This window comes from Trachypithecus francoisi, unplaced genomic scaffold (assembly GCF_009764315.1).
Source record: "Trachypithecus francoisi isolate TF-2019V2 unplaced genomic scaffold, Tfra_2.0 Lachesis_group14, whole genome shotgun sequence".
NCBI classification, from domain to species: Eukaryota; Metazoa; Chordata; class Mammalia; order Primates; family Cercopithecidae; genus Trachypithecus; species Trachypithecus francoisi.
Genome location: NW_022681459.1, coordinates 60,323,865 through 60,339,023, shown reverse-complemented (window position 1 = coordinate 60,339,023; position 15,159 = coordinate 60,323,865). Strand labels below are relative to the sequence as shown.

Sequence of the window (15,159 nt, the reverse complement as noted above, 5' to 3'; positions counted from 1 at the left end):
CTTGTTCTGTCACCCAGGCTGGAGTGCAGTGGTAGGATCACAGCTCACTGCATCCTTGACCTCCAGGGCTTAAATGATCTTCCCACCTCAGCCTACTGAGTAGCTGGGACCACAAACCTGCACTACCATGCCTGGCTAATTTTTTTTTTTTGACTCCAGCTCTGTCACCCAGGCTGGAGTGCAGGCGCGATCTCGGCTCACTGCAAGCTCCGCCTCCCGGGTTCACGCCATTCTCCTGCCTCAGTCTCTAGAGTGACTGGGACTACAGGTGCCTGCCACCACACCTGCTTCTTTTTTTTTTTATTTTTTATTTTTAGTAGAAATGAGGTTTCACCGTGTTAGCTAGGATGGTCTCAATCTACTGACCTCGTGATCCACCTGCCTCGGCCTCCCCAGGATATGCCCGCCTTGGCCTCCCAAAGTGCTGGGAGCCACTGCCTTAGCCACCGAGCTGGGAACCACCATTAGCCACCGGTGGCACATTAGCCACCACACCCATTTTTTTTTTTTTTTTTTGAGACGCAGTCTTGCTCTGTCACCCAGGCTGGAGTGCAATGGTGCAATCTCGGCTCACTGCAACCTGCGCCTCCTAGGTTCAAACGATTCTCCTGCCTCAGCCTCCTGAGTAGCTAGGACTACAGGCGCCTGCCACCACACCTGGCTAATTTTTTGTATTTTTAGAAGAGGCGGGGTTTCACCGTGTTAGCCAGAACAGTCTCCCATCTCCTGACCTCGTGATTCGCCCGCCTTGGCCTCCCAAAGTGCTGGGATTACAGGTGTGAGCCACCGCACCCAGCCCATGCCTGGCTAATTAAAAAAATTTTTTGTAGGCCGGGCGCGGTGGCTCAAGCCTGTAATCCCAGCACTTTGGGAGGCCGAGACGGGCGGATCACGAGGTCAGGAGATCGAGACCATCCTGGCTAACACGGTGAAACCCCGTCTCTACTAAAAAATACAAAAAAAAACAACTAGCTGGGCGAGGTGGTGGGCGCCTGTAGTCCCAGCTACTCGGGAGGCTGAGGCAGGAGAATGGCGTGAACCCGGGAGGCGGAACTTGCAGTGAGCTGAGATCCGGCCACTGCACTCCAGCCTGGGCGACAGAGCGAGACTCCGTCTCAAAAAAAAAAAAAAAAAAATTTTTTTTGTAAAGTCTGGATCTTATTATATTGCCCAGGCTGGTCTCGAACTGCTGGGCTCAAGAGATCCATGTGCCTTGGACTTCTAAAGTGCTAGGATTACAGGCATGAGCCACCACACCCAGCCAGAATTCCCGTTTTTAAATGCTACCTCTTTTTTTTTTTTTTTGAGATGGAGCCTCGCTCTGTCACCAGGCTGGAATGCAGTAGCACGATCTCAGCTCACTGCAACCTCCGCCTCCCAGATTCAAGTGATTCTTCTGCCACGGCCTCCCGAGTAGCTGGGACTACAGGTGTGTGCCACCATGCCCAGCTAATTTTTGTATTTTTAGTAGAAATGGGGTTTCACCATGTTGTCCAGGATGGTCCCAATCTCTTGACCTCGTGATCCACCTGCCAAAGTATTGGGATTACAGGCATGAGCCACCGCGCCCAGCCTCTTTTTTTTTTTTAAATAATAAAAAAAATTCACCCTATGCACGTCTGTCAGACTCGAGGGCCTCTTTTATCCTGGTCAAGGGGAGTGCTAACTTTCTCTCCTTTCAGACAACACTTTAAAGGCCACCTCTTCTCTGGAGCCTTGCCTTCCCACCCTCTCCCCTTAGCCAGGGGTATAGTCACACTCTTTGGACCCTTGAAGCGCTATGGGTCTTATATTCTGTCTTATATCATTTTTTTTTTTTTTTTTTTTTGAGGCGGAGTCTCACTCTGTCACCCAGACTGGAGTGCAGTGGCGCAATCTCTGCTCACTGCAAGCTCCGCCTCCCGGGTTTACGCCATTCTCCTGCCTCAGCCTCCCGAGTAGCTGGGACTACAGGCGCCCGCCACCTCGCCCGGCTAGTTTTTTGTATTTTTACTAGAGATGGGGTTTCACCATGTTAGCCAGGATGGTCTCGATCTCCTGACCTCGTGATCCGCCCGTCTCGGCCTCCCAAAGTACTGGGATTACAGGCTTGAGCCACCGCACCCGGCCTATCATTTTATTCACTTACTTTACAACCCAAGATCCTCATAAGTTCTTATTTTATTTAATTTACTTATTTTTAAAGATGGGACCTTGTTCTGTTGCCCAGGCTGAAGTACAGTAGCATGTTCATAGCTCACTGCAGCCTCGAACTCCTGGCCTCAAGTGATCCTCCCACCTTAATCTCCCAAGTAGCTGGTATTACAGGGGCACGCCACCTTGCCAGGCATTTTAATTTTTTATGTGTATGTAGAGATGGGATCCAACTATGCTCATAAGCTGTTTATGGTCTAATCCTGATTAACCTCTCAAGCCTCATCTCTTACTTCTCTGTCTGTCCCCACCCTAACTCAGCCTTACTGAACCAAATGCATCTCCAGGAACACACCATGCTCTCCTGCCTTTATATACGCCTCTGCCCAGAAGTTGGCTCGCATCCAACTTCTCATCCTTCAAGATTTGGTTCAAATATCTTCTTACAGAAGCTTTCCCTGGGCCCCCAGGCTAGATTAGATGCTTCATTTGATTTCCCATGGTCCTCTGGGCTTTTTTCCACATTATTTAATTTTAATATTTAATATTCTGACAAGCATTTCTTTACTTGTTAAAGTATGTATTATTTGGAACACTTTAGTGACTTACCATGAGTCCCAGCGTAAGTACCAGAATCCTTAACATAGCTTATGTGGTCTTTTGTGACTACTTCTCAGACATAATTTCTGGACTTTTTTTTACCCCCAACCATTCTGGCTTTCTTTCACTTTCTAGAATGTTGTTGTCTGTACCTGGAATACTTCTCCTCACTTCACCTAGTTTTACCTACTTATCTTTCAGGTTCAGCTTAAATGGTACTTGCTGCTGGAAGGCTTTACTGATCCCCCACACTAGGGGATTTTATGTATATAAAATCCTCATATACATTTTCATGTATTTGGGTACTTCTCATTTATATCATTTATCACAATTATAAGGGTCATTTGTCTGACTTTTTTTTTTTTTTTGAGACAGAGTTTCACTCTGTCATCCAGAGTGGAGTGCAGTGACGCGATCTCAGTTCACTGCAACCTGTGCCTGCTAGGTTCAAGTGATTCTCCTGCCTCAGCCTCCTGAGTAGTTGGAACTACAGGCGCGTGCCACCATGCCCCTACTTTTTGTATTTTTTTTTACTAGAGAGGGGGTTTCACCATGTTGGCCAGGCTGGTCTTCAACTCCTGACCTCAAGTGATACACCCGCCTTGGCCTCCCAAAGTGCTGGGATTACAGGTGTGAGCCACCATGCCTGGCCTTGTCTGACTTGTTTTTGTGTTTGTTTCTCCTGCAGGAGTGTATGCTCCCTTTGTTAGTCAAAAAATGTTTATTGAGTTCCTGCTATGTGTCAGGAACTGTGCCAGGTGATGTTATGGTGAAAAAACTCACATTATTCCTGCCCTCATGAAACTTTTAGTTGAGTGGAGCAGTCGGGCTATGTTTATCTTGCTTACTTTTGAATCCCTAGACCCTTAGGCCTAGCACTTAGTGGGCTCTCACTAGATCTGTATGGAAGAGAGCTGGATGCAACAAGCAAATTGGTGCTTAAGGATTCTAACCATTCTTCATATTTATGGAGGCATGAAGAAGTTTCTCTTGGGATGTCTGAAGGGCTATCTTGGGAGGACTCTGGTGCCTGTGTTCCTCTCTCCTTACTTCCCAATCCCTTTGTTTCCTAGGTTTACTGAGGCAGCTGTTAAAGTATGATCTCTTTGTGTCCATGATCATGAATAAGGATGGACTGGGAGAAAGTGCTAAGAATATCGAAGGGTCGTCAGGAGATACTTCACTGCCTTTGGTGCTCAAAAAGGTAATTGTCTTGTGATTCTTGATCTCTAGGTTCAATAACAAGGGGACCCAAGTGCTTCTTGGGCCTCGTCTTCATCTACCACTCCTATCTCAGATTTCCAAGTGTTTTCTTACTGGGCAAAAAAATATACTGGTTGGGGGCGGTGGCTCATGTCTGTAGTCCCAGCACTTTGGGAGGCCTAGGTCGGTGGATTGCTTGAGCCCAGGAGTGCAAGACCAGCTTGGGCAACGTGGCAAAACCCTGTCTCTATAAAAAATACAAAAAACTTGGGCGTGGTGGCTCACGCCTGTAATCCCAGCACTTTGGGAGGCCGAGGCTGGTGGATCACAAGGTCAAGAGATCGAGACCATCCTGGCCCACATAGTGAAACCCCGTCTCTGCTAAAAATACAAAAATTAGCTGGGCATGGTGGCACACGCCTGTAGTCCCAGCTACTCGGGAGACTGAGGCAGGAGAATCCCTTGAACCTGGGAGGTGGAGGTTGCAGTGAGCCAAGACCACGCCACTGCACTCCAGCCTGGTGACAAAGCAAGACTCCGTCTCAAAAAAAAAAAAAAAAAAATTAGCTGGGCGTGGTGGTGCGCACCTGTAATCCCAGCTACTCAGGAGGCTGAGGTGGGAGGATTGCTCGAACCCAGGAGGCAGAGGTTGCAGTGAGCCACGATCATGCCACTACACTCCACCCTGGGTGATAGAAAGTAGGTTTCCTTTCATTTGTAAATTCTTTTTTTTTTAAGTGTCAAGGTCTTGCTCTATCCACTCAAGCTGGAATGTAGTGGCACAGTCACAGCTCACTGCAGCCTCAGCCTCCTGGGCTCAAGCGATCCTCTTGTCTCAGCTTCCTGAGTAGCTGAGACTACAGGTGTTCGCCATGAGGCGTGGCTAATTTTTAATTTTTTGTAGAGACAGGATCTTTCTGTGTTGCCTGGGCTGGTCTCAACTCCTGGGCTCAAGTGATCCTCCCACCTTGGCCTCCAAAGTTCTGGGATTACAGGTATGAGCCACTGCACCCAGCCTCAGTTGTAAATTCTTTTTTTTTTTTTTTGAGATGGAGTCTTGCTCTGTCGCCCAGGCCCAGTCTGGTGTGCAGTGGCGTGATCTCGGCTCACTACAACCTCTGCCTCCCAGGCTCAAGCAATTCTCCTGCCTCAGCCTCCTGAGTAGTTGGGATTACAGGCGCCAAGCCACCGTGCCTGGCTAATTTTTTGCATTTTTAGAAGAGATGGGGCTTCACCATGCTGGCCAGGCTGGTCTCGAACTCCTGACCTTGTGATCTGCCTGCCTTGGCCTCCCAAAATGCTGGGATTACAGGCGTGAGCCCCCATGCCCGGCCGTAAATTCTTACCTCTGTACTTGCCCTTCACATCTGGGCTGCCTGAAAATGGAGAATACTTACAGCAATAGAAACAAAGTCACCTCAGTTGCTTTAGGGATCAGCTTCTGAGCTTGGTACTGAGAACCCTCTTTATCTGGATCCTTCAGCCTTACTTTCCTGTCTCTTCTACCCCATAACCAAGTGCTCCAGCCACATGCAGTCTTTCCGTGGTCCTGCATGTGCTAGGTAATCCTGTCTCAGTGCCTGTGCTCTTCCTCTGTCTATAGGGCCTTTCTCCTCTCTTTATCTGCTAATCTGAGTCAGCCTTCAAGCCTATAGGGCTCCCTGTCACCCTGGCTCCTTTAGGCAGAATGTGACCCACTGTCACAGTGCTTACCTTATACCGTATTGTGGTTGACTGGCTGGGAGGTCCTTCAGGGCAAAACCTGAGTCTGGCATCTTTCCCCAGTGCTCAGCACAGGGACTCGCAGAGCTGCAAACCCTCATGTGATAGCAGGGGTTCATTGCCCAAACTCTGGGGCTCTTTCTGCAGTAAGGAAGAGGAGAAGGAGCTCTGGTTAGAAGTGAGAAGGGAGGCCAGGTGCAGTGGCTCATGCCTGTAATCCCAGCACTTTGGGAGGCCGAGATGGGTGGATCATGAGGTCAGGAGTACAAGACCAGCCTGGCCAACATGGTGAAACTCTGTCTTTACTAAAAATACAAAAATTAGCTGGGCATGGTGGCATGTGCCTGTAATCCCAGCTATTCGGGAGGCTGAGGCAGGAGAATATAGCAAGAAAAAGTTTGTCCTGAGACAAAAGCAAGAAAAGAAAAGAACTGACTTCTAGAGAAAATAGTTTAGTCCATTTCAGAGTTTAAATGTCAGTCATCAAGTATAATGAGCTAGGATCAGCTTTCTGACTTAGGAATCATACATGTATTCCATAAGTTTTAGTGCAGTTTTAAGCTGTAATAACTAACTTAAAAGCAGTTACTCTTGCCATTTTCAAACATAGGTACATAAACAACAACAGGGAAACCTAAAAATGTGTTATCAAGTCACAAAGTTGAAGTGTAATGAAATTTAACCAATTAAACTTCAAAAAAAGAATATTTTAAACCAAGAATCATTGTTTTAATGGATACATATCATATTTCTTTGATTCTGAGATACATTGTTTTCACATTTAACAGCTCTGAAATTGGGAGACATTTTACCATCAACGGTGCATCATAGTTTAATTGGTAGCACTTTTTCTGTCTTAGTGGTACATAAAATAATGGCTCGCCTTACATCACTAGCATCTTAAAATAAAATACAGTATGTCACTTCTTTTATAAAAGGGAACAAGATAAATATTACTTTCTAAATTCCTTTATATACTATTAGAAAATCTGGCTTTTTTTTTTTTTTCTTTTCCTGATAAACAGGGAGTCTGTTTATATGTCCACTTGTAAGTCCAATATGGCTGAGATGGGGTTAAGCTTGCAGTCCTCAGATGTCTCTTTGCCAGACATGAGTAGTCTCATGTCTACTTGGTCCTTTTTCTTAAAAGCTGTAAAACCAGGCATGCCCTCCGTTCTTCTGGTGATGTATATTCTGTTTGGCATTATTCTCCCCCCAAATCAGCTTCTATGATACTTAAAATCTGTGGTTGCAGTTAACGCTTTTTTGATTTCTGAAAGTGTTGGAGACATCCCTAATCTATGGTGACCAATAGGAGTTTGGATATTATTCAGAGTGCAATGGAAATTCACTGAGATGTTTAGAGTAGCAAATATGCCTGATCTAAAAATTCTGATGGGGGAGGCATCACAGTTGTGGGAAGACTCCTAGATTTGGACTTGACTGACCTGAGTTTGCACCTTAGCTTTGCCACTTATCAGCTGTGTAGCCTAGAGTAAGTAACCTAACCTTGCTAAAGTGCCCCAAGACTACCTCCAGGTTTGATGATTTGCTAGGAGGACTCATTGGACTCAACATCTAGTCATACTCATAACTACGATTTACAGCAGTGCAAGGAAAGCAATATCAGCAAAAGGAAAGGTTCATGGGGCAAAGTCTGGTGGAACCAGCACAAGCTTCCAGAGTCCTCTCCCGGTGGGGTCACATGGGATGCACTTCTTAATTTCCCCAGGAATGAACTGTGACATGTGAAACCTTACCTACTGAAGAAGCTCATCAGAGTCTTAGCACCCCAGGTTTTTATGGGGGACTGGCTGTTCATGTAGGTATCCTCTGCTGAGCATATACCAAAATTCCAGACTCCCAGAAGGAAAACAGATGTTCAGCATAAACTACAGTTGTCCCTCGTATATACGGGAGATTGGTTGCAGGACTGCCAGCATATACCCAGACCCACATATGCTCATGTCCTACAGTCAGCCCTGGCAAACCCCAGTAAGCTGGCTTTCTGCATATGCCAGTTTCACATCTAGTGAATACTGCATTTTCCATCAGCGTTCAGTTGAAAAAAGGCCGCATATAAGTAGAACCACACAGTTCAAGCCTGTGTTGTTCAAAGGTCAACTGTTCATGGTACAAATAGTTTAGTCACAATGAGCCACTCTCTCAGTTCTGGTAGGAACCCTCCTGAAATCCAAGTTCCCAAACCCAGCCAAGAGCCAGCCTTGCAGACAGGGTTTTCTAAGTATAATAGCCTCAGGCCTACTGTGTTAAATCTTTTCTGTGCACTCAGTAAATTGAGGTTTATAGTAGAACCTTTCCTTGTTATGTCACAGAATTGTTGTAAACATCAAAGCCAGATGAGGGAGAGCTGGGCACAGTGGCTCATGCCTGTAATCCTAGCACTTAGGGAGGCCAAGGTGGGAGGATCACTTGAGCCCAGGAGTTCAAGTCCAACCTGGGCCATATACTGAGACCTTGTCTCTATAAAAAAATTTAAAATGAGCTGGAGCTGAGCATGGTGGCTCATGCCTGTAATCCTGGCACTCAGGGAGGCCAAGGCAAGTGGACTGCTTAAACTCAGGAATTTGAGACCAGTCTGAGCAACATGGTGAAACTCTGTCTCTACAAAAATAAAAATAAAAATTAAAAATTAGCCAGGGTCGGGGTGCATGCCTGTGGTCCCAGCTACTTGAGGGGCTGAGGCAGGAGGATTGCTTACACTGGGGAGGTTGAGGCTGCAGTGAGTTGTGTTCATATGGCTGCACTACAGCCTGGGTGACAAAGTGAGACCCCATGTCAAATAAAAAAAAAAACAAGGCAAGGCGCAGTGGCTCATGCCTGTAATCCTAGCACTTTGGGAGGCGAAGGCAAGCAGATCACGAGGTCAGGAGTTTGAGACCAGCCTGGCCAATGTGGTGAAACCCTGTTTCTACTACAAATACAAAAATTAGCTGAGTGTGGTGGTGCACGCCTGTAGTCCCAGCTACTCAGGAGGCTGAGGCAGAAGAATCGCTTGAACCCAGGGAGGCGGAGGTTGTAGTGAGCCAAGATCATGCCACTGCACTCCAGCCTGGGCGACAGAGCGAGACTCTGTCTCAAAAAAAAAAAAAAAAGGTACCAGGCATGGTAGCATGTGCCTGTAGTCCCCGCTACTCAGAAGGCTGAGATGAGAAGATCGCTGGAGCCTTGGAGGCAGAGGTTACAGTAAGCCATGAGCCATGATCCTGCCGCTGCACTCCAGCCTGGGCAACAGAGTGAGACCTGTTTCATAAATAAATAAACCAGATGAGGACTTTGAAAGTACTTTTGTTAATGAAGGCTTGAGCACTCATTGGTGATGACAGTTACAGGGTTCTTTGAGTGCCCCTGGTGGATTTTACATTGTGTTCTTTCCTTATTTTTCTCACCTGCTGCTGTTCATAGAGACCGCTTCCCATAATCTGTAATGGCTCTCCTGAGCCCCATCCTTGTGCCTGGTTCCATGTAGGACAGGAAGGATCAGAAATGAATTAGGCTATTGCCCTGAGGCACCTAGGCCAGTTTTTCTGGTCCTGTTGGTGGTGTGACTGGGTTACTTTTTGCTGCCTGTTTCTCCAGCTTCTCCTCTCTAGAGATGAAATCCTGCAAGTGGCCAGTGCTCACTGTATAATTGCGGTGCTTGTCCACTCCCCAGCAAAGCATGCCCCGGCCTTCATCCATGCTGACATCCCAGGTAGGGGAATGCTTCTAACCTTCTCCTCCCTGTATTAGAAGGATGGGGTGGTGACAGGTTCAATTGTGTATGACAGACCCTATGAACTATGTCTCATAACATCTGAATCCTATTGCTGCAGATTTCTTGTATGACCTTGAGCAATTTGTTACTGCTTTTTGTCATTTATTTGGTCACCTATGAATAAAACCCTAATGTGGGGTGGTGGAAAGACCTGTGGACCAGGCAGGCAGCAGGAAACAGTATTTTTCAAGGGATTGTTATGACCAGGGGCTGTTATGAGGTACATTGCAAATGCTACCACATGTAGGTCTTCATCTTCACTATTTTATAGATAAGGAAATTGAGGATCAGAAAATGAAATAATTGGCAGGCCTAGTCAGTGGCAGAGATGGGATAAAAAGTCAAGCCTCTCTGACTCTTAAAAACTCTTTTCCCTTCATCCACACCACTGCCCATTCTGAGAATTAGGAGACTTAGGTTCCAATCCTACTTCTGCCACTAATAGTGCCTCTTCTCTGGGACTCAGTTTCCCCATCTGTTAAAAAGAAGAGGTTAAACCATAACCAAGGGCACTTTCCAGGTTTATTAGTGGATTGATGATCATGACTCATGGAGAGGATATGTGAACAGATGAAGTAGTAAGAGTAAGGTGCTGAATAAATCCAAAGCCTTAGCATCAGTTAAGGGATCGTGATCACATGACTGTCATTTATTGTTTTCTCATCCTCTTCCTTGTCAGAGTTCCTCTTTGAGCATCTTTCTTCTTCCAGTGAAATGCTCGTCTGGTCCAGCTACAACTGCTTGACACTCCTGGCAGAAGAGCCACTCTTTTTTTCCAAGTGCCACACGGTGTATGGTTGGTAGTAAGGGTCCTGTACTAGCTTTGGGTTGGGTAGACAGCAGCTTGCAGTTGGATAGCAGCAAGCCTCCACCTTGGAGGGGAGCACTGAGTCTAGACATTTCATCAGCCCAAACTCATTACCAGATTTCATATGTAAGTATTGATATCCAAATGTTCTGCTGTTCACTGATTATCAGAAGTATATATGTTTAGATGCTTCAGCAAGAGAAGGACACTTCTCTTAGCCACTAGGTGAATTCCTGTTGCATGTTAACAACAACTCTAAACAGTGTTACTCAACTTTAGATTTAGTTCTTTCCCATGCCCTAAGATTTCTAACCATCCAGGTAGTCTCTAAGTTTTGCTAATTTATTCTTTAAAAGTTTCTTGAAACTGTCCTTCCTTGTCTGGGACTTTTTTTTGTTTTTGAGATGGAGTCTCACCCTGTCACCCAGGCTGGAGTGCAATGGCGTGATCTCGACTCACTACCACCTCCGCCTCCCAGGTTCAAGCAATTCTCTTGCCTCAGCCTCTTGAGTAGCTGGGATTACAGGCATGTGCCACCACACCCAGCAAATTTTTTGTATCTTTAGTATAGAGATGGGGTTTTACCGTGTTGTCTAAGCTGGTCTCGAACTCCTGACCTCGTGATCCACTTACCTTGGCCTCCCAAAGTGCTGGGATTACAGGCATGAGCCACTACGCCGGGCGCCTTTTTTTTGTTTTTGAGACCGAGTCCTGCTCTGTTGCCCAGGCTGGAGTGCAATGGCGCAATCTTGGCTCGAGGCAACCTCTGCCTCCCGGGTTCAAGCAATTATCTTGCCTCAGCCTCCTGAGTAGCTGGGATTAGAGGCGACTGCCACCATGCCTGGCTAACGTTTTTGTATTTTTAGTAGAGTCGGGGTTTCGCCATGTTGACCAGACTGGTCTCGAACTCCTGATCTCAGGTGATCTGCCTGCCTCAGCCTCCCAAAGTGCTGGGATTACAGGCGTGAGCCCACTGTCTGGGACTTATTATATCACATCTAGATTTTTAGAGTAGGCACATTCAGTCATTCATTTTATATTCCTAGTATAAGCCGGGCACCAGGCTGGGACCTGGAGATTTAGAGATAACAAATAACATTGGTCCTTGCCCTCAGAAAAGGGAGAGATATGCAAAGGGAAATTTCGTTATGAGCTGATTAGAGCTCTGCTACAGGGAAGCACAGGAGCTGTAGGGGCACAGGGGAGATTCACAGCTCTGAGTGGATCAGGGAAAGCTTTTTAGAGGAGTTTTGACCTGATTCTCCAAGGAGGAACAGGAGTATGCCAAGTGGAGAAAATATGTCTTGGTCAGTAGATGTTCACTGAAAACCTCAAGTGCCAGGGACTGTGCTGTGGCTTGTACTGGGTGTTGGGGAGATGAATCAGATGAGGGCCCAGCCTCAAAGATCTCACAGTCTGGTCCCATTAGCTCAATCTTGTCAGGGTCCCTCCACGAGTGGCCTCCAACTGATACATGCTGTCCAGAGCCTGTCACCTCTCCTGGGTGGGCAGTGAAGGAACAAGAGAGCACTGATCCCTGGCCTCTGTCATGTCATCCTGTGGTAGGAATCGAGGCAGTGGTGAGGAGCCTGCAGGGAAGCCTGGAGATGAACAACACAGAGCTGCACAAGCAGGGCCTGCTGCTTTTCACTGAAATCCTGACCCGGTGAGCAAAGTGGTAGAACATGAGGCTTGTAGGGGCCAGACTGCAGAAGTAAAAGTGGGCTTTCATTCCTGGTGGGGTCAGTGATAAGAGTTCACCTACTCATTTCTCATCTAACATTTCTCAGGCAGCCAGAGGAGATCAAGCTGTTCACAAACTCGGCCATGTGCAGAGATGCTGGCCGTGCCCTCCAAGAAGCAGTTAGCAGCCCTGTGCTGGAGGTGGCTGCTGAGGCCGTGAAGGCCACTTCTGCTTTTCTGAGGTAAGAGACCCAGGCAGGCTGAACTTTCCATCCCTGCATGTACCTAAGGGCCTGTCGAGGCCAGGGCAGCTGATGATTACTTATAATACCTAATATAGTTGGCTATTCATAATTGTGGATTCCACATCCATGGAATCACCCAACCATGGATTGAATTTTTTTTTTGGAGATGGAGTTTTGCTCTTGTTGCCTAGGCTGGAGTGTAATGGTGCGATCTCAGCTCACTACAATCTGTGCCTCCTGGGTTCAAGTGATTCTCCTGCCTCAGCCTCCCAAGTAGCTGGGATTACAGGTGTGCACCACCATGCCTGGCTAATTTTTGTATTATTATTAGAGACGGGGTTTCACCATGTTGGCCAGGCTGGTCTCGAATGTGTGACCTCAGGTGATTCACCTGCCTCAACCTCCCAAAGTGCTGGGATTACAGGTGTGAGTCACCACACTCAGCTGAAAATTTTAAAGAATGGATGGTTGTCTCTGTATTGAACACGTACAGACTTTTTTCTTGTTATTATTCCCTAAACAATACAGTACACACTGGGCATGGTGGCTCACACCTGTAATCCCAGCACTCTGGGAGGCCAAGATGGGTTGGATCACCTGAGCCCAGGAGTTCAAGACCAGCGTGGGCAACATGACAGAACCTGTCTCTACTAAAAATCCAAAAATTAGCCAGACATGGTGGTGCACACCTATAGTTCCAGCTACTCGAAGCCTGAGATGGGAGGATTGCTTGAACCTGGGAAGCAGAGGTTGAGGTGAACTGAGATCACACCACTGCACTCCAGCCTGGGTAACAGAGTGAGACCTTGTCTCAAAAGGAAAAAGAAAAAAAAAAAAGAAAGAAACCCGGTCAGGCACAGTGGCATATCCCTGTAGTCCCAACACTTTGAGAAGTCAAGGCAGGCAGATCGCTTGAGTCAGGAGTTCAAGACCAGCTTGGCCAACGTGGTAAAATCCCTTCTCTACAAAAACTTAGCTGGGCATGGTGGCACATGCCTGTAGTCCCAGCTACTCAGGAAGCTGAGGCACGATAATTGCTGCGGAGGTTGTAGTAAGCCAAGATTGTGCCACTGCACTCTGGCCTGGGTGACAGAGCAAGGCTGTGTCTCACAAAAAAAAAAAAAAAAAAAAAAAAAAGAACACCCAAACAGTATAATGACTATTTATATAGCATTTGCATTGTATTAGGTATTATATATAATCTAGAGATGATTTAAAGTGTACTGGAGGACTGGGTGCCGTGGCTTATGCCTACAATCCCAGTACTTCGGGAGGCCGAAGTGGGTGGATCACCTGAAGTTGGGAGTTTGAGACCAGCCTGGCCAACATGTAGTAGAAACCCCGTCTCTACTGAAAATATAAAAAATTAGCTGGACGTGGTGTCACACACCTGTAATCCCAGCTACTCAGGAGGCTGAGATAGGACAGTTGCTTGAACCTGGGAGGTGGAGGTTGCAATGAGTAGAGATCGCACCATTATACTCCAGCTTGGGCAACAGAGCGAAATTCTGTCTCAAAAAATAAAATAAAATAAATGAAGTATGCTGGAGGATGTGCATATGTTATATGTAAATACTATACCATTTTATATAAGGAGCTTGAGCATCCTGGTTTTGGTATCTTCAGAGGTCCTAGAACCAATTCCCCACAGATACTGAGGGTCGACTATGCAATGTCAATGCAATGTAGACGGGGCACGGTGGCTCACACCTGTAATCCCAGCACTTTGGGAGGCTGAGGCAGGCCAGTCACCTGAAATCAGGAGTTCAAGACCAGCCTGGCCAACATGGTGAAACCCTGTCTCTACTAAAAATACAAAAATTAGGTGGGCATGATGGCACATGCCTGTAATCCCAGTTACTCAGGAGGCTGAGGAAGGAGAATTGTCTGAGCCCGGGACGTGGAGGTTTCTGTGATCTGAGATCTTGCCACTGCACTCCAGATTGGGGCCACAGAGTGAGACTCCATCTCAACAAACAAACAAACAAACAAATTAATGCAATGTAAATAGTTGTCATGCTGTATTTTAAAATTTTTTTGAGACGGAGTTTTGCTGTTGCCCAGGCTGGAGAGCAGTGACTTGATTTTGGCACACTGCAACTGCCACCTCCCAGGCTCAAGCAAGTCTCCTGCCTCAGCCTCCCAAGTAGCTGGGACTACAGGTGTGTGCCACCATGCCCAGCTAATTTTGTATTTTTGTAGAGACAAGGTTTCACCACGTCGGCCAGGCTGGTCTTGAACTCCTGACCTCAGGTGATCCACCTGTGTCAGCTTCCCAAACTGTTGGGATTACAAGCATGATCCACTGTGCCTGGCTTACATTTTATATATTTTTTTATTGTTGTATCGGTTTTTTTTTTTTTTTTTTTTTTTTGAGACAGAGTCTCGCACTGTTGCCCAGGCTGGGGTGCAGTGGCGCAATCTTGGCTCACTGCAACCTCTGCCTTCTGGGTTCATGCCGTTCTCCTACCTCAGCCTCTTGAGTAGTTGGGACTACAGGCGTGTGCCACCACGCCTGGCTAATTTTTTTTCTATTTTTAGTAGAGAAGGAGTTTCACTGTGTTAGCCAGGATGGTCTCGATCTCCTGACCTCGTGATCCACCCACCTCGGCCTCCTAAAGTGCTGGGTTTTTTTTTTGTTTTTTGAGACAGTTTTGCTCTTGTTGCCCAGGCTGGAGTGCAATGGCATAATCTTGGCTCACCACAACCTCTGTCTCCTGGGTTCAAGTGATTCTCTCCTGCTGCAGCCTCCTGAATAGCTGGGATTACAGGCATGCGCCACCACACCCAGTTAATTTTGTATTTTTAGTAGAGACGGGGTTTCTCCATGTTGGTCAGGCTGATCTTGAACTGCTGACCTGGGGTGATCTGCCCATCTTGGCCTCCCAAAGTGATGGGATTACAGGTGTGAGCCACTGTGCCCAGCCATATTGTTATTTTTTGTAAGTTTTAAAAAATATTTTTGGTCCACAGTTGGTTGAATCCAT

The 15,159-nt window shown here is 46.8% G+C and overlaps 1 protein-coding gene and 1 pseudogene across 1 annotated transcript in view; one reads left to right on the top strand and one right to left on the bottom strand.

The window, feature by feature from the left end:
* The window catches only part of MEI1 (meiotic double-stranded break formation protein 1), a 101,979-nt gene that overhangs the window by 23,258 nt on the left and 63,562 nt on the right, over window positions 1-15,159 (top strand). Inside the window, exons 7-11 of the mRNA XM_033233794.1 lie at window positions 3,807-3,937; window positions 9,259-9,373; window positions 10,116-10,232; window positions 11,811-11,910; window positions 12,035-12,169. Of these exons, the coding sequence (XP_033089685.1) occupies window positions 3,807-3,937; window positions 9,259-9,373; window positions 10,116-10,232; window positions 11,811-11,910; window positions 12,035-12,169 (598 nt within the window). The remainder of the gene's footprint in view (window positions 1-3,806; window positions 3,938-9,258; window positions 9,374-10,115; window positions 10,233-11,810; window positions 11,911-12,034; window positions 12,170-15,159) is intronic.
* Window positions 1,596-1,689, bottom strand: LOC117096781 (annotated as a pseudogene).